Source organism: Peromyscus californicus, unplaced genomic scaffold, assembly GCF_007827085.1.
Source record: "Peromyscus californicus insignis strain IS unplaced genomic scaffold, ASM782708v3 Scaffold_22__1_contigs__length_63687245, whole genome shotgun sequence".
NCBI lineage: Eukaryota > Metazoa > Chordata > Mammalia > Rodentia > Cricetidae > Peromyscus > Peromyscus californicus.
The window spans coordinates 12,252,985-12,278,741 of NW_026294525.1; the positions used below are offsets into that span (position 1 = coordinate 12,252,985).

The 25,757-nt window shown below is 41.6% G+C and overlaps 1 protein-coding gene across 1 annotated transcript in view; it reads left to right on the forward strand.

Moving 5' to 3' along the window:
• The first annotated feature begins 1,059 nt into the window (after positions 1-1,059).
• Positions 1,060-25,757, forward strand: part of Nox3 (NADPH oxidase 3) — a 62,231-nt gene continuing 37,533 nt past the window's right edge. Inside the window, exons 1-7 of the mRNA XM_052751591.1 lie at positions 1,060-1,122; positions 1,704-1,799; positions 1,914-2,024; positions 3,743-3,827; positions 12,854-12,999; positions 15,480-15,661; positions 21,238-21,367. Of these exons, the coding sequence (XP_052607551.1) occupies positions 1,075-1,122; positions 1,704-1,799; positions 1,914-2,024; positions 3,743-3,827; positions 12,854-12,999; positions 15,480-15,661; positions 21,238-21,367 (798 nt within the window). The 5' untranslated portion in view covers positions 1,060-1,074. The remainder of the gene's footprint in view (positions 1,123-1,703; positions 1,800-1,913; positions 2,025-3,742; positions 3,828-12,853; positions 13,000-15,479; positions 15,662-21,237; positions 21,368-25,757) is intronic.

Sequence of the window (25,757 nt, forward strand, 5' to 3'; positions counted from 1 at the left end):
TTTGGAAGAGTGGCAGCTGCTCTTAACTGCTAGGCCATCTCTCCAGCTCCCTATCTAAAAACTTTATAATGAAAATGTCTGGGCCATAACTAGCCAGAACATTATGTCACTTGAGAAAGCTTTGTCTTAGAATCACAGTCACTATATTTAATAACTAAGACTTACACAAAAATCAGAGAATCACCAGCCTTACTGGGAACACCAAAGTATGTGTGCTCCAAGTGGGGGGCGGGGCCTTTAGCTCATTGGTGCCAAATACACATGCACACTTATACACATGCACACTCACACTGTCACACACACACAAAGAAGTGTACAATATGCTTTATCAACTCTTTTTTTTTCTTTTGGTTTTTCGAGACAGGGTTTCTCTGTGTAGCTTTGGAATCTATCCTGGAACTCTCTCTGTAGACCAGGCTGGCCTCGAACCCACAGAGATCCGCCGGCCTCTGCCTCCCGAGTGCTGGGATTAAAGGCATGTGCCACCTCTCCCCGGCTATCATCACATTTCTTAAGCTTACAAGAGTTTTCCTATCTGGAAATTTTAGAATCTTTTTCACAATATTCTGAAAAATTGGCTCAGTCCCTATTTACTTAGCTCTTGCTCTCTGCCTTCTATTGAGAAGTTTTTGAAAGAGAGGCAGAGGAGGAAAGACTAAGTAATGTGGGGAATGCTGGGTGGAAGTTCTTTGCTATGCCCAGCAGCCTTCATAAATAAGATTATCTCTCAAATTTGCACACAGACTTATTATCATCCTGACTGCAATCATGGAGAAGATGACTGGGGCATGGGCATGAAGACAATTTAATGAAATGAGTTTCTTTTCCTTTGAATCCTTTGAAGAAGAGAATCATTAGACAGAAACTTGTATTTACCCAGGTTATGAAGCATGTCAGCTTGGTGATGTGCTCTTGGCACTAAGTCCTTAATTAGAAATTCCTTGAGAGCTGCTTCCAACAGGTGCTCCAAGACAAAAGGATGAAATGATCTTGAAGAGGAGCCCTTACTAAGCACAGAACACACAGGCTCAGATGAACTGGAAGGAATAACGTGTCGGTAGTAAGAGAAGTGTCATGACGGTGTGCTGGATTTTGAATGAGAGCATGTCCACCGTGGTGGTTGTGAGTATCACTCCTGTTAGTTGTATCTAAGAGTCACTCATTCTTGGGGTGACATTTCTAAAACAGTTAAAGTCTGGAAATGCGACATTAGACATGAGACTAAAAACTTGTTAGCAGACATCCATTGAATATATTTAATTTACCCTTATAGAATCATGCAAAGTTGTTTTCCAGTTCAGCCCATTCTTAAGTATTGAAGACAAGTAAGTTGTATTGCATGATGTAGAAGTGTAGCTCTCTATCGAATGAGGTTTTTGAATTAGCCTGTGGAGTTGTCATTTTTTAGAGTGCTTTAAAGATGTCCCGCCTCTTCTCACCATGTCAATCCCTGTTGCCTTAGAAGAGTCTATGCTTGTCCGTTGACCCCACATATTTAAAACAACTTTAACAAACTCAGTCATTTATTCTTATCTATCATCATTGCTAAGATCTAATCTGTAAGAAATAAATGTATGGAGCAGTTCTGATGAATACCGACAAGCTCTCCATTTCATCTGAAAAGATGAAGAGCCCCCAAGTGATCCTGAGTGGGAGAATGGTGGACAATGGCATTGATCATGTCTCCTTTTGTTACATCCTAGCTCTCATGGCTGACAGTAAATTTCTATCTATTTATTGACACGTTCTGTTGGTACGCCGAAGAGGAGGCTTTCTTTTATACACGAGTTATTCTGGGTGTAAGTAGATTTAATGACAATCTGTTATTGTTTCAGAAAAGAAAGTGCATTCTATTTTTCCAAGCTTCCATGTTTTCACTATCCCTCCTTTTTATGTTTCTGACTTATGGACAGTCTACACTGGCGTGGGCCCGAGCATCTGCGGTGTGCCTGAATTTTAACTGCATGCTAATTCTGTTACCTGTCAGTCGAAACTTCATTTCACTAGTGAGGGGAACGAGTATGGTAAGTACTAAAATATTTTAAGTAAGCTCAGTTGTTGTTTCTTCCTAACATAGTGCAACGGAAGGCTGGAAAGATGACCCAGCAGGTATGAGTGCTTTCCATGCAAGCCTTAGGATCTCAGTTCAAATCCCCAGAAGCTATGAAAAAAAAAAAAAAAAAACGGGGTGTATTTGTATGTGTCTGTAACACCAGCACTGTTGTAAGTCAGAGGCAGGAGGATCACCAGGGACTAACTGGCCACCAACCTAACTCCAGACTCAATAAGGGCCCTTATCTCAAGAAAATCGGGCAGAGAGTGGTAAAGTAGGCAGCCTGGTGTTCTCTGGCTTTGACCTGCATATATGGGTATACACATGCACATACATACACACATGCACCTACACCCCATACAAATATCCCATGCTCACAATCATACATACTTACACACACACACACACACACACACACACACACACACACACACACATACACTGTTTTTACAAGTGTAATTGGAAAACATGTATTTTCCTATGAAACTCCCAGGAGTTTGCATTTACACTAGTTAAAACTCAAAGTCAGTACATCCAATTTGACTTGGGTTTTTGCCATTGACACTGGACTCCGTCACTCAACCTTTTCCCACATGGAGATGAAAGGATTATGATGGTTTGAACGACAAGTATTTCTGCCTGTAGGGTGTAGCTTGAGTTCTCCTGCCTGGCCCACAGTCAGGACAAATCTCTCTCACCTGCCAGTCCCACAGCCCCTCAGACCCAACCAAGTAAACACAGAGACTTATATTGGTTACAAACTGTATGGCTGTGGCAGGCTTCTTGCTAACTGTTCTTACAGCTTAAATTAATCCATTTCCATTCATCTATACCTTGCCACATGGCTCATGGCTTACCGGCATCTTCACATGCTGTTTCTCATCGTGGCGGCTGGCAGCGTCTCTCTGACTCAGCCTTCCACTTCCCAGCTTTATTCTCCTCCTTGTCCCGCCTACACTTCCTGCCTAGCCAATGGCCAATCAGTGTTCTATTTATTGACTAATTAGCAACACATTTGCCATACAGTAACATCCCACAGCAGTAGGGAGATAAACAAAATACTGAGACAGGCACCACTTAGGAAACATCTGAGATCCTACCACAAGCACACTCACAGGACCCAGATTGAATCTGGTCATTTTAACTGATCAGTGGTAACACCTTTCCTAATTCTATTTATTCCATCGTGCCCATTACCTGCTTTCTTCTGATAATGAAAACAACACGCAGAAAAATAAGATTGCCATTCCCCTTTATCAGGAGAAATACCTCATTGTGGAATCATCACAGCTTAATGAATATTAGTCATAGATGTAGAGTAGCCTTCTTTGCATAATAAGAAATAGTGTACAGGTTACTTAAAACACATGGGCTTAGGTGGCAGTTACCACTTCCTTGTTCTGTACTAACATGCTGACTGAGACATGGCTGTAAGGTTTATTTAAGAGCTTTGAGTTATGGCCAGAGAGCTAAGAATTCCAGCATTTGGACTGAGCTGAAATGCCAGCAAAACAGCTGAAAATCTTTTGTTTTCCTGTGATCAGGTGCCACTAGGCTTTAAGTCTTGTGTCCCCACCTGAAGCAACATAGAGGTCCATCAAGCCTCAGTCTTAACCTCTTAGGTCTCATGGCATGTTAGATCTGTGCCCACTTCCCTAACTCATTTATTCTTTTATTTTGATACCTCAGTGCTGCAGAGGACCATGGGGAAGGCACCTAGACAAAAACCTCAAGTTCCACAAACTTGTTGCCTATGGGATAGCTGTTAATGCAGGTAAGAGCTTACTAATCGTCTAGCGGGTTTGGAACTGTCTCAATGTCTAACTTCAGAGTTTTGTTTGAATCTCTCCCAGTCTTGCCTCTAGAGGAAAGAAACTTTCACCCTTTATCTGACCACATGAAACCTTGTATTTACATTTTTTTCAATTTCTAATCTATACTTAAATGAATTTTTCCATAATAATGCCTCAATTATCAAAGGAAGTGAGATTTCCTTTTGTTTGTGAATAAGTGGCTTGTTTGCAATACAGTGACACATACTATGTAATGCTATTCAAATGAGCATTTTGTTATTTGTATAATCCAGAACTAAAACCGACTTAGAGCCAAAATCTCAATCATATAATAGGAAAATGGTTATTGCCATTTTAATGTTAGATACAAATAGGAGAGCATTCTTCTTTGTGTGGTGAAGATACCTTACTCTTAACTCTGACATCAGAGGCAGGAAAAGGAAAAGAGAAAAGAATGGTCATGTGAACTGGGTTCTGAATAGTGTTGAGTTAGTAGACATAAAAGGGTCATGAAAAACACAGATTGTACGGCATATGAACAGCTATGGTTACTGTTACACTTGTCATTTAAGGAGGAATTAGTATCTATATGCAAGGTTAGTCACCCACGAGGAAGACAAAATGAAAGGAGAGGTAGCAATCAGCTGACTTGTGGTTTTGCTGGGAAACAAAGACATTGAAATCAAAGGCCACCGGAACGATAGAGTTATGATTCGGGACTCTTCCTCTCAAACTAATTTAACTATAAAATGTTTTCCTCATTTGTTTTTATTCTCTCATGCATAAAAAATAGCAGAGTAAAAGGAACACTCAAAACAAATGTGAATTTAATTAAGCAACAAGACATGACAGACGGTGCCCGAGTGCCAATTAACACAACTTTGGGTGTGCAGTGAGACATGTGGAGAAGATTCTCCCCACTGATTGTCTTAAACGCCAGATCAAACCAACTCAAGATATGCTTTACAGAAGGTCTTTGTGGTTTGTGAGGAAATTAGTGTAAAAAAAAAAATCAAGTCCTAGATGAAACAGCTGGTGGACAGAGGGTTAGGGTTAGGACAAGGCTGGTCTAGCTGCATGTCTCAGGGCCTAGAACACTGCAGAACACACCCGTGTGCCTGAAAATGAGGGGCAATGCCAGTAAATGGACATTAGCTTGGAAATGGAAGTCGTTTCCACACTTTGAAACTATCAAAAATCAGCATTAGTTTCCCCCTGAGGGCACTGAGCTCCCTGCCTCGGGGGCTTCCAGGCATAGGCCAGCAAGTGGGAAGGAACTCTAGGAATCTCTGGGCTTGTATTAAAATCCTCATAATTCCTTATTTTGCATTAAGAATAGAGATTGAATGCAGTAAGAGTCAATAATGATCTTCTTACTATACATAGCTTAAAGGCAAACTCAGACTCTATAAGAAAGTTGTGAGGATATAAAGAAAAGGGGGGGCATCAAAATGCATCAGAAAGAAACATGAAGGCTACATGAAAACATGAGTTGGAAAGGCTTTCTTCTTAAACCTCTGAGTATACATTCTTTATATGTGCTCATATGTCAATAGTATGAATGCATAGGCGATATACATTGAATGCCTCGGTGCTATTTCAGGATGATGTGAAATTTAATGTGAGCAGCATTTACCTAGGATCATGTGACCAGCTTCTTTTTTAGTTCACTATTGCTAGCTGTATGAGCTCAGAGTAGGTCTCCTCAGCACTCTGTGGAATTAAAAGAGCACGATAGCAATATAGTTTCTCTACCTCTGTGAGATATGTAGATTAAATCTGCTTGGGAATCTGAAGAATGCGAGGTCATTGGTCATTTGCTCACTCGCTGTAATTGCAAATAAGATCAAGTCCCAGAGCATGGCAGATGGATTCCACAGCTAACTCGCCACACCCTCGTGGACTTTTTCCCTTGGGTAGTCTCCAGAATCTTGGATGCCTTTGCTCCGATGTTCCCTCTGCTGAAATTCCCTCTTCTTCATGGTCCTCCCTGAGTAAGACACTACCACACCGAGGAGGACCCACTTGTCTTAGACCCCATACTTCACCTACATGCCACACTCCCTAAACAAGAGTAATGATCCTGTTTCTGAGAGCCTTGGAGGCATGGGGAATCTCTTGAATCTTAGCAGCCATGGTCACTAACATAAGAAGGACTGTAACCAATTTGATCAAACCCCGGTGAGTGGTATCTAGCCACATGCAAGAGAGGCTGGAGGAATTGATAGGAAAGGCACAAGGCACAAATGCCGGAGCTCTGGGTGGATGAAACAGAGTTTGAGGGATGAATGGATTCAAAACCATACTAATCATTCAAGATTATAAATTCACATTCTGCGGCAAGGAGAAAAACCAGAATGTACTTTCTCCCTCTTCCTCTCAGAAATCTCCAAAGGGCATTAGTATTCTTTCCAACCCACTTGTCTTGAACTCCTGCTGCTCTGCTCTGTTCCTGAATATCTCCTGGGGCTCACCCTGGCAGGGTCAGAGCTGTATCTCGGAGCAAAGTACCCTCATCTGGTCTTCCATGGCAACCAGCCCCACTGCTGTGGTTTCCAGCCCAACAAAGGCAGGATGGTGGAAAGGAAATTCTCCCCCTCATCCAATCCTTGACAAAGCAATTACTGCATTTTCACATTAACTAAGAAATGTGGCTAGCCACCGTGCTTTTAGAGGGGGGAAAAAACGCTAAGCCCCGGTTTCATAGCTATACCTTGGCTTTCTCATTTGTCCTTCTGCTGTATTCATGGGGGAGCAGCCGCTGTGTTCCTGAGCTGATTTTATTAGCCTCGCCCATTATGCTGCTTTTCAAATAGCCAACTGGCTTAATAGAGGTGTGTAACCTTGGAAGAAATGCATCCGCGGAGAAGTTTGCATGCCAACCTCTAATTTCTCATCCATTCCCCTAGAAGTTGAACTGCAGGCTCTAATTGGTCGGATCATTAAAGGATGTAATTAGAGACTGGTGGATGTAGGCTAGGGAGGGGAGGGAAGAGGTGAAACAATGCTATCTCGAATCAAGGGCATCGCCGAAAAGGCAGGGACAGGAGCCGTTTCTTCCTGCCTTCCCGCTTGCCTGCCTGTGATAAGCAGGAGCCCCCTCCGACCACGAATAAATCGTGTTCAGGGGCCTGTAAGCCCACTGCTATAAAAATCGTAGTTTCACAGCCTTTACGTTCTTATTAATGTGGATCTTTCTGGATCCCCTGGTCCATGGCAGACCTTGAAGACCCCTCCAATTGAAAAGCAGGACTGGGAGCCTGGGTTTCCATCAACAGAGGTTGTAAACTGTGACCCACGCAGCTCTTTCCGCAAATTCTGCAGCTTGTGTCTGCCAGGTTTCAGGGGTGCAAAATTACCCTCAGTGCAACTCTTGATGAGTTGCTAAAATTAGCTCACAAACATCCATAAACAGAACAGGGAGGGGCAGGTTGAGAAAAGAGGCTACAGAATAAAGGGACTGAGAAAATAATGATTTGGAGCTCCCAAGGTAGAGGCAGCCCCAAAGGCACAAGCTCCTCCGGATCTGACCGCTAACCAATTGCTAGGGACCAGTCACCAGTTCCACTGGCTGTACTCAGAGAGCCAACAAGACTCCACCCGGAGTCCTGCCTCAGAGGTTTTAACGCGATTTACAAACACATGGCTCACAGTGTGCCAGAATGGATCGGTTCCCTACCATACCCGGCATTAGGAAAGTCAGTCAGATTCTGGCTTCAGAAGCATGGGGAAGATTCTCTCCTAGGTCCCCGTTTCTACGCCCGCTTTAATTAAGAAGTGGCTAACTCCAGACCCACTGTTATATCTGACAAGGAGGCAGAAGGGTACTAGAACTGACCCCTTTCCAAGATTCCCCTCAATTATATCTCCTTTGATCTCCCGGGGGGAGGGGAAGTGGGGACCCAAGAAGGCAAAGAAAGACGTAAAAGGCACTCTCTCGGGGCAACCGGCTCTAATTGTAGCCTTTATGATTTTTTTTTTTTGTCTGCTCCTCAATAAATGTTCCTCATTTGAACTCAGAAGTTCACACACCAATTAAATGCACATGCACAGCATTGCCAAGATAGCTGGTCTCTTGAAAAGTACTTGGGTGAGAAAATAGAATTGTAGGAAGACTGGCTGCCAGCCTGGTGCCTTCGGGTGGGTTATGGGAAGAGGTACCTCGAGCTCTTGCCAGGACACAACAGTGTATACCATGGAAAGTCCACAGGGGCACACGAGGAGCTCATGTTCAGTCCGTGGCATTGGATTCGGTGCAAAACTGAAGATCTCCCATTGAAACCACTCACTATGGAGTTTTGGAAACAAATTAACATACGAATTTCACATCCGTAGGTCCTTTTTGAATGAAAAGTGTTTTCAGTGAGCTTCAGAGAAATGCACAGGCATCACATGATGGAAGAGAGCTGAGATGCCATGTGGGGGTATGGGTATTATTTTTGCCCAATCTACCCATTTGACAGATGAGAAAATAGAGGCAGGAATAAATTAGGTAATTGAAAAGCATCCACTTAGGTATTCTTTCTGCTAGACACTAACACCCCATCTAATATGATGAAAGTATCTCAGTGACTGTGAAGGATAGAAACCAACCACACCTGTATCTTAAACCCATTTCAGAAATAGGTACTGTCATACCACAATGGTCTGATTGTTCATATTAAAAAGAATAAGATGTACTGTTTTAAGAAAGAGAGAAAATGCAATGTCTGAAATGGAACAAAAGCAATACCTTTCCTGTTACCTTGAGGCCCCAGCAGTCCTGAGTTCAACAGCTCATAGATATAGTTCTAGTTTACAGCCTAGATCAAATTGAAGAGGAAAATAAAGTGTTTACACAGTCAAATGGGCTCAGGTGATTTTTTACCCAGGGGGTATCTGTGATAACTAAGATATTACGCATTTAATCTACTGTGTTAAACCAAACCAAAGGTGGAGAAGGCAGAAGCAAGAGAAATTTAATATATAAACTTTAAAGTACATGAAAAATACAAGTAACATAGTTCTAGCATAGTCCCTTAGAGGCCACCTCTTGAGGGATCCCTTGGGTTTCCTTGTGCCTTCAGCTCAAACAGAATACACATGGCTATAGAAGGGAATCAGCTGCTCCATGTCCTGATTCATCGATTCCACATACTTTAGTAACACTGTTAGATTCTCATGTGGAAATCAACCTAATAGGAAACAGACTGCGATCAACAACTCATTACAAGGGAAAGGAGTGCTAGAAAAACGGTTTCTTCCTGACGGTTGGCTATCGATGGCACATTGGTAAGCCAGCCCCATAATATAATAGGAAAATCAGTTTCTAATCCTGTGAAATGGGAATGCCCCCAGTACCTGTCTCCATGGAGAGAGAATGAAAGAAAGCAAAGGGCAAAGAAGTGAGTGGGGAGAGGGGTAAAATGGAAACAAACTCTTAGGACAACTGCGGCAACGACCTCAAACACCAGGATAGAGCCTTAGCCTTAGAGACAGGGTGGCGCCACACCAAAGGACCCAAATAAGACCATCCGAATTTGATCTAAGTTCACAGGAGGAACTATTCAGAATAAATAGCAAAGTCAGTCAAAATAAAGCCTATAGTCCACATGTCTAAAGATTGGCCTTGAGGTCACATAAGCAGGTTTTCATCCATCCTTCACCATTGTCCTTTTGAATACTGGTCTGTAAAATGGGGCTTAGTGCCTACAAACCAAACCAAGTCTGGTAGGCGGTAAGCACTCCGTATAGGTTAGTTATGAGAAATACAACCCGATTTTAAAAATTAGGTCAATTATCAGAAATTTAGGAATTATGGGTGATGTCTGTGTTAAATTCAGCAAGCAGTTCCCATTTTACCTACACCAGAAGGTTGATGGCAAGTGAGCCTTCCTCTTCTTGGATTCCTGGGCTGAGCAAGAGACCCCCCTTTACAGACATGGCCACATACGGTGATGGAGTTTGAGTATTGTCCATTTTCATTCCTCTGTGGAAATACCTAATGCTGGGTATTTTATAAAGAAAATAGACTTGCTTATGAAGTGGAAATACTAAATAATGTGGTGCAAGTTCTTTCAAGTGGCCGCGAGCTGTGCTGCATCAGGACAGACAGCATTGTGTCTGGACCACACACACACAGAGGGAAAGATCACTGTGACCCCTGAAGCCAGAGCATAGGAAGGGCTAGTAATGATCTCTCCCTTCAGGACCACCTCTTAAAGGTCTCATCACTCGCCGGGCAGTGGTGGCGCACGCCTTTAATCCCAGTACTCGGGAGGCAGAGCCAGGCGGATCTCTGTGAGTTCGAGGCCAGCCTGGGCTACCAAGTGAGTTCCAGGAAAGGCGCAAAGCTACACAGAGAAACCCTGTCTTGAAAAACCAAAAAAAAAAAAAAAAAAAAAAAAAAAAAAAAAAAAAAAAGGTCTCATCACTCCTCAACATTGCCAAATCAGTGTTACCATGTGAACCTTAGCAGGGACAAACTACATACAAACCATGACCGTTCCTAAGGAGAAAACACACTATTTATTGGATGAAAACCTCACTGAACTCATAAGAAGGCAATAAAGATGACAGCTATATATCACAAGCTTTACTTTGTTTGGGGAGCTTCAGAAGTATGCTCGACTTAACTTTCAACTTAAAGCTGAAAGAAAATCACACCAGAAATATACATCAATAAATATTCGTCTCCAGTCAGAGTATAATCAATTGATTTCTTGACCCTTTCTTTTTAACCCCTCCATTTTTCTGTAATCTCATTGTCATTTAGCAAACAATTATGAAATATTTACCGAGGCTAAGCAGTGTGTCAAGCTGAGGTTTCAAGGAGGGACAAGTGTCGAGGAGTTGAAGTCCTTTGGAGACATGCGAGCACAAATAAATGATCAGAACAGTACTTTCTGGGAAGCTGTAATCAAATTATCATGTGTGTCAGTGTGTGTGTCTCTCTGTGTGTATGTGTGTGTGACTGAAGAGTGTGTATACAAAAGAACTTTTGAATGGAGTCTTAAAGCACGAGCAAGCAGAGCTTTACTACTCAGAAAAGGAACTGATTTTGATAGAAGGAGCTCAGGTAACAAAAAAAGAAAATTCAGCTAAATAGAAGATGGCATGTCTAAATCAGTGCACAGCTATGACCACAGGCACCAAAATAGCAGCAGTGTTCTCAGAAGTCTTGTGTGTGTGCATTCACACATACACACAAGTGTCTATGGAGGCCTGAAGTTGGCATTGGGTGTCTTCCTCAGTTGTTTTCTGCCTTTATTTATTTGGTTTTTTTTTTTTTTTTTTTTTTGAGACAGTCTCTCTCTGTGAGCCTGGAGCTCACCATATTTCTTGGCTAGACTGGCTGGCCAGCAATTCCAAGTATTTACCTCTTTCCCCACCTCTGCCCCACCCAGCATTGAGGGTATAAACCTGCACTGCTGTGCCCAGCTCCTATACAGGTGCTAGAGACAGAGCTCAAGTCTTCATGCTTACATGGCAAGCCCTTTCCTGACTGAGCTTTCTCCCCATCCCCAGTACTCTCAGAAGCTGCTTGGTTTTAATTTCCCTTCATTGTGCCCCACCTCTAATCACAGCGGACAATCATGGAGGATACTATAACACACCCACAATGTGTACAGACTATAATAGCAGCTGGCACAGCTACTTCCCATTGTGGATGCAGAAGTTATGAAAGTGGGAAAACTATATAACTATATAATGAATCCTGCATTCACACTTGAGTCTGATCACAATGGTATGTGTCCACTGGCCACCCACCTTGGACTCCATGGAAATAACGGGACTGCTGGCTTCCCAACAGAGTTCCCAAGCTAGGAGAGAGCAGCGTGGATGCAGAATCTTCAGGCCAGATCATACTGTATCCTTGAATTTGTCCTGTTTACCTAGAATTGAAACATCAGCTCTCAGAATTAGATAGCACTCTGTACTTAACAGCACAGAAAGAATGTTCGGTTCCACAAACACTGGCTCATTTAAATTCTGTGAGAATCATTATGTGTGTGTGTGTGTGTGTGTGTGTGTGTGTGTGTGTGTGTGTGTGCATGTGTGTGTGTGTAGATGTATAAGTGCATATATATGTATGTACCTATACACACATACATGTTAAAGTATATAGAGAGGAACAGAAAATATGTCTGAGAAAAATGCAAAGACAGTATCTCCCTGGTATCAACCTATATGTCAAATAAACATCTATTGCTGTGTGTGATGCTTGGTATTCTGAAATAATTCTTTCTGACTTCTTCAGGAAGCTTTGCATTTCTATATCCAACAATATATCATCTTTCTTTATAAATTACATTGTCTATAGAACTGTCTTGTTAGGACTACTGTTGTGCTATGATGAAACACCGTGACTAAAAAAGCAAGTTGGGGAGGAAAGGGTTTATTTGTCTCCATCACTGAGGAAGTCAGGGCAAGAGCTCAAACATGGCAGGATCCTAGAGGCAGGAGCTGATGCAGAGGCCATGGAGGGATGCTGCTTACTACCTTGCTCCCCATGGCTTGCTCAGCCTGTTTTCTTATAGAACCCAGGACCACCAGCCCAGGGATGGCTCCACTCAACAATGGAGTAGGCCCTATCACATCAATCACCAATTAAGAAAATGCCCTGTAGACTGGATCACAGCTTCCAATGGAGGCATTTTCTCAGTTGAGATTCCTCCTCTTAGGTGACTCTAGTTGGTGTCAAGTTGACATAAAACTAACCAGCACAATAACCGTGTCCTGATATTATGACTTACATCACTTCCAAAATGATTATATATATGAAATTAAATCATGGCAAATTGAGATTACTTTATTTCTTAATATAATTAAAATGCATGTGGTAAACCATACACCATATGTCCCACTCCATTCAAGACACCAGGGAAAATGCACAAATAAGTCATTTATCCTTGGCAATTGCCAAAACCATAACAACAGAGAAACTTAAGGTGGCAGCATGATGTTTTGAAAGAATTCAAAGGGATGAGTTTGATACGGCCTATGTCCGATGTCCCTTCATCCTCAGTGATCCACATTGTGGCACATTTGTTCAACATGGAGCGTTACCACCTGGGTCAAGCCAAGGATGCTGAGGGACTGCTGGCTGCACTTTCCAAACTTGGCAATGCACCAAATGAGAGCTACCTCAATCCAGTCCGCACCTTGTCTACGGTGAGTTCACGCATGCTAACCAGTCTCGCTTCTGCAGAATCCTTCTCTTCCAGTCCCTGAACCAAGAGCAATAGATTTCAAAAGCTTTACATAAAAGAGCTAGATAAAAGAGGTTCCTGCCAAATGCTAATATCCATTTCACCTTTCTTTTTGAAAAGCTAGTTTTCCAACCATTAATGTGGCTGGAAGGATATGAGCAAGGAGAAAACATACTCTGCTTAATTAATTTATAGTAAATGTACATACATGATATTTTAGAAATGCAAAGATCTATTAAAGCCCTAATATTATGAATTTTAAAAGTGGCTCCTGATCATATTTCCTTCATTGATGTTAGATTCATAAAGCATATAGCATCTAAATCCAGAAATGATAAATTGAATGCTTCATTTTCAACCTGCAAATCATTTTCTGGGTCTGTTCTCTGCACTTCCTATTCTGGCACATGTGTGAACAGCTGGTTTGCCAAACCAAATAATGATCGAAGGAGGTCCTTTCAGAATGACAACCACGTGGCCAGTGACTCCATTAGTGCTAATATCTAAAGGCATAGAGCAGTAGTGTCTCTGGGAAGAAAAAAGTAAAATCAGCCACAGCATCCTATGGTAGAGGCAAAGACCTTTCTCTCCCTCAGCTCACCCTTACATCTTCTCTTACTGGTTTATCCAAACATTGTTCTATGGACTGCCATATTGGAACAAAGACCAATTTGTTTTGTCTAGGAAAAAATAATTCATTTTCTAAGAAAAGTCTTAAGGCCATACACCCCATCAATAGGGGTCTCCCTGACTGCTATTACCTGGGCTCTATCTATAAGCGGTGGATTTGCTCATGTTCCTTTATTTGAAAAGGAAAATTCAGATTCTAGTTAGGAGGAGATTCTTCCAAGTCAAATTCTTGATTCTCTCATGAAGGCTTACAACATCAGGCCATTAATAAACTGAATTCCCTTTTCTTAACTGACAGCAATTAGAAGCACAAATTTCATAGCTACAAATCAAAACTACAGATGCCCTAAGCATGCAGAAATGCCTTTAATGCCATTTTGTTGAATCTCAGAATTTATCTGGCCACCTGTTTGGGTCTACATTTTCCCCTACTAAGGCTTTACAAAATTCACTGCTCACCAGAGACTCAAGAATAAATCTCAACATCTTGAAGAGACTATGCAATAAATAGTATTTATTATAAATAACCTTTAAAGCAATTTAACAAGCTAATTAAGCTACTTCAAACACAGTTGTTTCAAAATTTTAGAAGCAATATACTATGTAAGTACTAATTAAGCTCAGAAGCCCCTCTAATTTGGGTATTTGAAGAGATGATTATCAATAACTTGAAACATACATTGAAGCAATTCATAGGCAAGGCACTGGGATTGCCTTAAACTATTCATGGCAACTCAGACCAGTCCATAAATGTATCACATGGAAACAGGAAGAAATCTGCTTTAACAGTTTTTAAAAAAAGATTTTTAAATTAGCACATCAAATGCTGTAAACTGACTTCTAAAGTTCTGAGTGTACTTATAAAAAAATCTTTAAAATGTTTTCCGTATACCCTTTTTCAGCTTTATTCCACTTTTCTATTCTGTGAAAAGAAGAAAGTAAACAATGGAGAAGTCCCTGTCCAAATTACTTCCAAATCTCAAAGCAGCCTAAATTAATGAGGTTTTACTGACAAAAGATATAGTGTGAGTTTATTGAGCTGGTAGTTGGCTCAGTGATGGGAACACAGGATATGAATACTAATGACAAAGCAAGAATATGGGAACTCACAATAAAAACAAAATGCTTTGCAATTAATATTCTTAAAGGCTATTTAACTGCCCCTCATACTCATGGGTCAGAATCCTGCCCTTTGGGGAGTACCCACCAGATAAGAATAGCTGGACTCTTATTGATCACAGAGGATTTACCAAGCCTTATTCCAAGGCCCCCCGAGATAATGTGAAGGAAATGCAAGTCATGGTCCTTCCAATTAAAAAGCTAGAGCAAGGCATAACTACCAGGGGAGCAGAGCATGCGACTGCTTTATTAGGAGTGCCCCTAAGGAACCTCTCCCCCAAAAAGTGTTTATTAATGTTAAGATGCAATTAAGCATGGCGAGCCACGTTTTTAAATCTTAAAAAATTAAAAAACTTGAAATTTGAGCTTATTCTGCAGCAAATTGCTCTTCAAATGTTTTCTAGTACAAAATAGTAGCTTTGACAATAAAATTAATTCATGCAAATGGAAAAATATGTTCTTAATGGCATGGCATTTTATAAAATTTGAGCAAAGTAAATACCCAGGGTAAGACAGGGGAAGAAAGAAAATTTTGCACAGCTGGTTTCTTGAAGTGTACCTGGACCTTGTTGAGGTCCTGTGTGCTGGAGCAAAACACTCTAAATTGCTCTTTGCCTGGGTCCTCTAGTACTGATCCTGGGATCCAAGTGCAAAAATCCAAAATATTAATTCAGTGATACTTGTGTCTCCTAGAGCACAACCACTGAGCTACTAATGACAATCTCAGGGATTACTGGCCTGGTGATCTCTCTGGCTTTGATCTTGATTATGACCTCTTCAACTGAGTTCATCAGACAGACTTCTTATGAGCTCTTCTGGTATACACACCACATTTTCATCTTCTTCTTCATCAGTCTGGCCATCCATGGAGGAGGGTAAGTCCATGTTATACTCAGGGTGCTCAGATCTGTGTCTCTATGTATACACATTGCCTGACTATTGTGAAATTGTGAATAGAGCATCATTGAACATGGTTGAGCAAGTATTTGTCAAGTCCTTTGAGTGGTATAGCTGGGTGGTATGGCTGATCTACTTTTAGTTCTTTGAGAATGCTCCATACTTATTTCCATAATTGCTGCACCAGTTTCCAACCACACCAACAGTGAATGAAGGTTCCCTTGCCCCTGCATCCTCACCAACATTTCTTGTCAGCTGTTTTCTCCATCTTAGCCATTTTGACAGGCTCAAAATGAAATCTCAGAGTACTTTCAATTTGAATTGCTCTAATTGCTAAGGATGCTAAACACTTGGAGATATTTCTTTTTTTATAAATATTTTTATTTTATAATTAATTTAATTTTACATATCAGCCACAGATTCCCCTGTCCTCTCTACTCCTACCCCCATCCTTCCCTCCCAGCCCACCCCCCATTCCCACCTCCTCCAAGGCAAGGTCTCCCATGGGGGAGTCAGCCCAGCCTGGTAGATTCAGTTGAGGCAGGTCCAGTCCCCTCCTCCCTGCACCAAGGCTGAGCAAAGTGTCCCAGCATAGGCCCTAGGTTCCAAAAAGGCAGCTCACTGCCTGGGGGCCTCCTAAACAGTTCAAGCTAATCAACTGTCTCACTTATCCAGAGGGCCTGGTCCAGTTCCATGGGGTCTCCTCAGCTATTGATTCACAGTTCATGTGTTTCTGCTAGTTTGGCTATTTGTCCCTGTGCTTTTTCCAATCATTGTCTCAATATCTCCTGCTCATACAATCCCTCCTCTCTCTCGCTGACTGGACTCCTGGAGCTCCACCTGGGGTTTGGCCGTGGATCTCTACATCCACTCCCATCAGACACTGGATGAGAGTTCTATCATGACAGTTAGGATGTTCGGCCATCCGATCACCAGAGCAGGTCAGCTCAGGCACTCTCTCGACCATTGCCAGTAGTCTATAATAGAGGTATCTTTGTGGATTTCTGGGGAACCTCTCTAGCACTCTGCTTCTTCCTATTCCCATGGGGTCTTCATTTTCATGGTATCTCTTTCCTGTTCTCCCACTTTGTTCCTGATCCAGCTGGGACCTCCCACTCCCCTAAGCTCTTTCCCCCGATCCTTGCCCTCCATTACCCCCCACACACACCTCACCCTCAGTTTGCTCATGTAGATCTCATCCATTTCTCTGTCGCTGGGTGATCCCTGTGTCTTTCTTAGGGTCCTCTTTACTGGGTAGCCTCCCTGGAGTTGTGAGTTGCAGTCTGGTTATCCTTTGCTTTACATCCAGTATCCACTTATGAGTGAGTACATACCATGTTTGTCTTTCTGAGTCTGGGTTACCTCACTTAGGATGATATTTTCTAGTTCCATCCATTTGCCTGCAAACCTCATGATGTCATTGTTTTTCTCTGCTGAGTAGTACTCCATTGTGTATATGTACTACATTTTATTCATCCATTCTTCAGTTGAAGGGCATCAAGCCATTATCCAAACTAACCAAAAGGCAGAGAAAGAGCATCCAAACTGGAAAATATAAAAGAAATGGATAATTTTCTGGATAGGTACCACATACCTAAGTTAAATCAAGACCAGATAAACTATTTAAATAGACCAATAACCCCTAAGGAAATAGAAACAGTCATTAAAAGTCTCGCAACCAAAAAAAGCCCAGGACCAGATGGTTTCAGCACAGAATTCTACCAGATCTTCAAAGAAGAGTTAATACCAATACTCTTTAAATTGTTCCATACAATAGAAACAGAAGGAACATTACCAAACTCCTTCTATGAGGCTACAAATACCCTGATTCCCAAGCCAAACAAAGATGCAACAAAGAAAGAGAACTACAGACTGATCTCCCTCATGAACATTGATGCAAAAATACTCAATAAAATATTAGCAAACAGACTCCAAGAACACATCAAAACAGTTATCCACCATGATCAAATAAGCTTCATCCCAGAGATACAAGGGTGGTTCAACATATGAAAGTCTGTCAATGTAATACACCATATAATGGTAATGCACCATTTCTTTCTTTCATGAAAGAAAAAAAACCACATGATAATCTCACTAGATGTGGAAAAGGCCTTTGACAAAAGGTCTTGGGGAGATCAGGAATACAGGGAACATGCCTAAACATAATAAAGGCAATTTACAGCAAGCCAACAGCCAACATCAAAGTAAGTGGAGAGAAACTCAAAGCGATTCCACTAATATCAGGAACAAGACAAGGCTGTCTGCTCTCCCCATACTTATTCAATATAGTACTTGAAGTTCTAGCCAGAGCAATAAGACAACATAAGGAGATCAAGGGGATACAAACTGGAAAGGAAGAAGTCAAGCTTTCACTATTTGAAGATGACATGATAGTATACAAAAATGACCCCAAAAATTCGACTGAGGTATTTATCTGTTTTTAATTTCTTCTTTTGAGATCTCTCTGTTTAGATCCATAGCCCATGTTTTAATTGGGTTGTTTGTTTTAACCCTGGTTTCTGAATTCCTTGTATATTGTGGACATTAATCCCCTATCAGATGGACAGATAGCAAACATTTGCTCCTGCTCTGGAGCATCCTTCTCACTTAATTGTTTCCTTCACTGTACAGAGATTTTTAGTTTTTTGAAGTCACATTTGTCAACAGTTGGCCTTAATTCTTGAGTGAAAGAAGATCTATTCAGAAAGTCCTTTCCTACACCTATGTCTTGTAGGATTCTGTCTGTTTTCTTCTAACAGTATCAGTGTTTCGTACTCAAGTCTTTGATCCATTTGAAGTTGATATTTTTGCAGGGTAATACATACGGGTCTAATTTCATTCTTCTGCATGTAGACACTCCGTTCTCCCAGCATCCATTGTGGAAGATGCTGTCTTCCCTTCAGTGTGCATTTTGGGCATCTTTGTCAAGTACAAGATGATGTGTAGTTATGTTTGAGTCTTCTAGTTTGGGTCATGGATCTACAGGTCTGTGTTTGTTGCAGTACCATGCTTCTTTTATAACTATGTCTCTTAATGTACTTTAAAATAACATATGGTAATCCCCTCAGCATTGTTCTTTTTTCTCAGGATTGCTTTAACTAGCTGGGGTCTTTTGTGGTGCTATATTAATGTTAGGATTTTTTTCCTATTTCTGTGAATAATGTCATGGGAATTCTGATTAGGGTTGTACTGTGTCTGTAATGTGAAAATGGTTGCTTTTCACAACATTAATTCTATCAATCCATGAGTATAAGCAGTCTTTCCACTTTCTAGTATTTTCTTCCATTTCTTTCTTTAGAGATGTAATTTTTTCACTATAGAGGTCTTTCACCACTTTGAAAGTTTAATTCTAGACATCTTTGAGGCTTCTGTGAATAGGAATACTTTCATAGTCTCTTTTTCAGCTTGTTTGCTGTTAGTATGTAGGAAGCCTACTGGTGTTTGCAAGTCAACTTTAGAAATCTCAGTGTGTTCCAAAAAGGCAGCTCATGTACTAGGGACAGGTCCCGATCCCATTGCCTGGGGGCCCCCTAAACAGTTCAAGCTAAACAACTGTCTCACTTATCCAGAGGGCCTAGTCCAGTACCATGGGGGCTTCTCAGTTATTGGTTCACAGTTCATGTGTTTCCACTACTTTGGCTAGTTGTCTCTGTACTTTTTCCAGTCATGGTTTGGAACCTAGTGCCTATGGCGAGACACTTCCTGCAGCCTTGGTGCAGGAAGGAGGGGCTTGGACCTGCCTCAACTGAATGTACCAGGTTCTGCTGATTCCCCATAGGAGACCTGGCCTTGGAGGAGATGGGAATGAGGGGTGGGTTGGAGGAGAGGCTGGAGGGTGGGAGGAGAGAGGACATGGGAATCTGTGGTTGGTATGTAAAATGAATAGAAAATCTCTTTTAAAAATTATTTTAAAAAAACAATGACAAAAAAAAGAAATCTCAGTGTGATCCTCCTTTTAACGTGGAAAATCTTTCTGTAACCCTCTAAACCCATATCCCCTGCACCCACAGCCCTTCTATCAGAACACAAGTGGATCCCAATGGTCAGTAACTTGCTGAAAATGTTTTTGTGCACAAATAGTATCTCATAGGAGGATGTTGGAGTTATCGCAACCTTGCTGAAAGGCTCATTTGGGGATAAGGACCTTATTTAATCTCATCTTGACATATTCTGCAGCTCCTGTTTACATCAAAAGCGATTTGCAAATTCTATACAAAATGCCAAGTAGATGTAGGTTTGCTGGAAGGCATTAAAGCTCACTAATCTACCTATTATGCAATGGTATAAACAGAGAAATTTTAAACTTTTTATTTTTTTAAATAACGTGCATATGGAATGATTTAGAACCTCCTGTAGAAAGCCTGGGGATGGTTGCCTAACATCTAAGGATGAAGGTACCGAAATGCATGGTGTCTACAGTATGCCTCCCATTTATCATTCACCCACCTTCGCTGACCATCATTTGTGCCCTGGGGATTCACAAATAGTCTTGCTCACCTAACTCAAAAGAGTATTATCAAGTTTGAGTGACTTACAAGGAACAGAGTCAGAGGCTAACGTGTCATTTCCAACTGACATCACACTATTCCCAAGAGCATCATTGTTACTTCCCTACCACACACACACACACACACACACACACACATACACACACACACACACACACACCATGTCCTGTAATACCAAAGGAGACTACTACTCCACAGCCAGGATATGTGTCTCTGAGATGCTATTGTTTCTCAGTCTATGAGAAGCTAGTTTCTCAAAATAAACCAATGCATCTTCTTCATAAAGCAACCAGGAATTGAGCAGCTCCCAGATTCTATTGCCTCAGTGATGTAAAGTCATCCTGCAAGTTGATGCCAAAGCAATTTGCAAAGGTCAGTTAGTCATGCATCTGTAACAAATGCAATACAGTAGGATTACAGGACTCTTTATCCAGTGCTCCATTCATTCAGGACTCTCTTTCTACTTTTAAATGTATCAATACAGCCTCAAAGACACCTTTCAAAGTGACCTGTTTTGACCTTGTCAAATGCTAAGCCCACTAGTGGTCACTGGGGGGGAAAAATACCATTATTCTGGGCACTTCTTTTGACTTATTCACTTGAAACTTCTAAGCGCTCAGAAACAAGCTAAGAAGGGTAGAAGTTAAATCAATCTGCAAAAGGAACCAATCGTACAAAGTTAGCCAATTAGCCCAAATCAGCAATCAGAGCAAGATGAAACCTAATTAAATTCAACAGTCTACAAAAGGATGTGTTCAAACAATTTCCTTCATTATGAATTCTCTAATATAGACACTTTCAATGTGACACAGGAGACCACAGAGGGGCACTTCTTTTCTGGGATCTTCAAAGTTATCCAAAGCTTTTTAAATGCCTATTTTTAAAGATGCCGAGGGAAGTGAGTGGCAGCCCAAGTTTCAAGAGATGGGAGTGCTTTTCTGGAACCCACTGCAGAGTATAAATCTGTGTAAAGACACCGCACAAAATCAGCTTGACATGTTTTGTTCTTTTTGTTTTGGTGTGGTGTATGTGTGCGTTTTTCTAAGTCGGATTGTTCGAGGCCAAACTCCAGAGAGTCTCCGGCTCCACAATGTCACCTTCTGCAGAGAGCACTATGCCGAATGGGAGGCAGCTGCTTTGTGCCCGGTACCTCAATTTTCTGGCAAAGAACCTTCGGTAAGAGTAAACCCAGGAGGTTTTTAAAAATAACTGTCCCCACAGTTAAAATAACGAGAGCTTTTATAGACTTGAAAAAAGAACCGCCCATGTCACCACTAGATGAAGCCAACTTTTTATTAAGTGGGCTAATGGAGAAATCGAGTTATGGATAATTTTAAAAGAGATTTACTGCCAAAAGCACTTTATTCGGCTTTGAAATGTGTGCTACTCGGGCTTAAATATGGATGTCTGATATTGCAGGACTTCATAACAGCAGAGTAATGGCTCCGAGGGAGCTAGCCTGGTGGCTCACCACCCTCTGCCCCCTCACTAGCCCTCCGCCTGTCTCCTGAGTAATTGAGAGGACCAAACCTCTTCATAAGCTTACCTTCTTTCTTTCTACAACTTTTTGCAATCCAAAGAATTAGGGGTGTCCACTTACTTTTGTTCTAATGAAACTCAATGTTAGCCAAGAATAGATTTAATTAATTTGAGTATTAATGTAGTGATTTTTGAAAGCGATGTTTTCTGGGTATGCAGCAGGCATTGCAGTCAGTAACATCAGTGAACAGGAACAATACTCCTGTTGGGTCTCCGACATATTAGGAAAGTACAAACCTTTGGTTTAACTGGATGATTGACACGTGGCAGGAAGTACATGAAGTACCTACATTAAAAGGAGAAGGCGGAAGTGGAGGCTGTAGTTGGTAAAGTGCTTGCCTAGTGCACACCAAGCCCCGAGTTTAAACCCCAGCACCCCAGCAGGCAGGGAAGTACATGTCTGTAACCGCAGCACTCAGAGCATAGGAGCAGGAGAATCATCGGCTACAGAGGAGGTCCCCCAAAAGCCTAACCATCTCGGAAGATAAGAGACCTTGTCTCAAAACAAACAAAAATGGAAAATGAAAACGAGGAGGCAGCAAGCGCCCAAAATATGTATCATTTAAAATGGGATAATAGAATATAATAGCATATAAATTGTGAGGATTTGGGAAATTAAACAATGCCATCCGAAGAATATCAATAATCATTTTTTTTAAAGTTCTCGAATACAGTAATTTCACTGTCATATTTTAAGGGTGAAACTGCTTGGAGAAATGTTTAAAACTGAGAGACGTGCCCATTAGACTGTGGTTCCTTTAATGGCTGGTATAGATTGTCTCTGTCTTAAACTCAACTCTCGGTAGTCACTATCTGGCCTGCATATTAATGAAGAACATGAATACCTCTCTAAAATTTTCAGCCACAGCATCTCCATTAAAAAAAAAAAAATCAATACTCTCCCACACCTCATGAATACAGACCAGGGCCTGCTTCCAGCAGCGTATGTTGGCATTAATTATGATTAAGAGGGGGGAACTTCCCATCTCTGGCTAACTCCCCCGTTACACCTCTTTGCGCACCCAAACTCACAGCGTCACTCTTTCCCATTATCTTTAATGGATCCTGATCCAAAGCGTGTGTGGGCTGTGCAATTACCGCTCGGCTGGGCTGTACAATATTCCCTCTGATGTCTTATAGACGCTGAACCAGAAAGGCATTCCAAGGACACTGAGGGGTCCTGTGCTTCACTGCACCGGACCTAATACTGCTTAACAAGACTCAATTCAGTCCTCTTTGCCTCTCTTTCCTGGGGCATTTTTATGAAGATTCTGTCTGTAGAATATTCATCAGTGATGCAATGTTGAATCAGAGAACCTTTTGTCCATCACCTTGTATAAACTGTCCAAAGAAATCCCCTGCCCTCTTTTCTCCCCTAGCTCACAGGCATACAAGCCTGCAGGTTTGAGTATTGCTCATGCATTCAGTCTAGCTTGGTTCTCCTTAACCAAGGAATTGGTTCACTTTTGCTGCAGAACGTAATCATACAGCTCTGCTCTTTTCACTTTCTAGGAATAATGTAAATGGTAAGAGGGAAAGTTTGGACCCGGGTAGAGTCCATCAAGTGGTATGTCACCCTGCTTCCACATTAGTAAACAAACACAGGACTTGGGCATAAGAATCTTACCCAAGGGGAGGTTGTTGTCTATAAAAAAAATAGTTTATCCATAACCACACACATAAAATAAAAGCAAAGCCAGCCTGCCCTTCTCTTCTGGTAGGAATGAAAATGGAGGAATCAAGTTTCACGGTTGTTGCTGTTAAATCAACGTGTTTTCAATTCTGTTATAATGCACTCACTGTATTGTGATTTTTCTGAACCGTTTTGGAGTAGGAAACAGGAAAGCTAAGAATTCATCCAGGTTTTCAGTACTAAAGAAGCTGACACACTAAACATTTCAGACCCTTTAAGAGATGGAGACGGTGAGGTTGAGGGTGTTCCAAAGCGTTGCCTCTGGTTCAAAGGCCATTCATTCCAAGCAAAGCCACACCATGAAAAAAAAAAAAACTCCTGACTTTGTGGCAGCCTGTGGCATTTCTTCCCCACATCCTATGACATTCCTTCCGAATCTCTGACCTTCTTCCAAGACTTCCTTTCCGTGTTCCCAGCATCATTTTTATCTCTGTGAATAAACCCAAAACATTCAAAAGCTTGGCAGGAACTTAAATAAGAATGTTCTCCAATCATTTTCCAGTTTGAAAAATACAAAATTCAAATATACAAAAGCCCAAGACGTGAGCTGGGGAGACGGCTCAGCCAGTAAAGAGCTTTGCATGCGGGTGGGAGGACTTAAGTTCAGTCAGTCCCCAGCACCTACTCAAAAGCCTGGCATAGTAGAGTGTGCTTGTAATCTGAACACTGGCAGGTGGAGAGAGGCAGCTCCTTGGGGCTCACTGGCCAATCAATCACCTCAGCCTAATCAGTGAACCTCCGGTCTCAGTGAGGGATCCTATTCCAAAAAACAATGTGGAAGGCTCCTGAGGAACAATACCCAAAGTTGACCTTGGCAGGCAGGCAGGCATGCACGTAGGCGCGCACACACACACACACACACACACACACACACACACACACACACACACACACACTTCATGAAGTATCTAAAAATACAGGATAAAAGACAGGAGCATGATCTCTCCATCTATGCTGATTGCCACAGCTGGAGCACTTTCCTAATATCACTGGTTGTATCTCACCTCACTCCTGAACTTCTAAGGGACTCTGGGAGTATCACAGTATAAATAAGCTTCCCTATCTTCTCCTGGAGCAATTTATATAGTAGCATAGAGCTAGAGCCAAGGATTAATGGCTTACATTCTCTTTCCTGACTAACCATGGAAAGAAAAATAACTCATTCCATTTCATCAATGTGGAAAAATCAGAGGCCATGGCTGATTTGACAACACCAAAATGAACTTTGTGATGTCTAAAATGTGTTTTCAAATGGCTATGGAAGATTATTTGTGAAAATACACAAAGACTACGTGAATGTCTTTGCAAATCTTTCTCTCGTGTAGAAAGAATTGTTGCTGTCATATCTCTAAATATCCAAACCACAGCTTAAAATACTTTCTGGCCTATTCAAGCATGAGGAAGCCACGGCTTCACTGACTTGGTCCAGCTCCATCTCCACCCTTCCGCCACTTCCTCTGTGTTCCTCCTCTGGTCAACTTCACTGCCTCGCCATAGCACAAGCAGACAAAAGGGTTTACCCTCCCTCCTATTCTGAACACGTTGCTGAATCCCACTCAGGCAGAAAAAGTGGGTCAAATTGATTGGTGTTGCCTGAATAAATCCTCGTGTTTATCAAGCAAGCAAGAGGCCCCCAGGAAAGAAGCAGACGGGCTGATAGGTGAGGACAAGTACCATGCAAACAAAGCCAGGACTAACAGAAAAAAAAAAAAAAAAAAGGAAGGGAGGGAGGGAGAGAGGGAAGGACTAAAAATAAGAAAGATAATTTAAAAGAAATAAAAATTATATCGAAAAGCTATGGTCTTGGAGATGGATCCAGTAAGGACATAATGAGTAGTACGCGTTTAAAGGACACACCAACTCAAAAGAAGGGTGTGCCTTCCCTGCTCCCAAGATCTTATTGAAGAACTTAGATCATGGTAGATTCAGAATGGCGAGAAAGAAATTCAAGAACATTTTCCAAGCCTTGAGGTCCAATGAGGCTCTCTGATATCCAGCCAAGCTTCCGTCGGCAACTCAAACCCATTCCCAGAAAATCAGAGCTCATTTATGTTTTGTTTTTTCTATAAGATTAAGGCAAGATTTCAGAAAAAAAAAAAACACCTTGACATCTAAAATTCAATAAGCTCAGGAATCGCTGCTGTTTAATAAAGCAAGCTTCGGGATCTATTCTGGTGTTAGTCAGGAAGTAATGGGACTCCATTTCTGCAGTATAGTTAGTACTCAAGGGAGGCAGCTGAGATTCTGTAAAAACAGAACCTGTGTGCTGGGTCCACCCACATCCATATCCTCACCAGATACCTTATCATGTCAAAGGAGTGGCTTGATCAGACT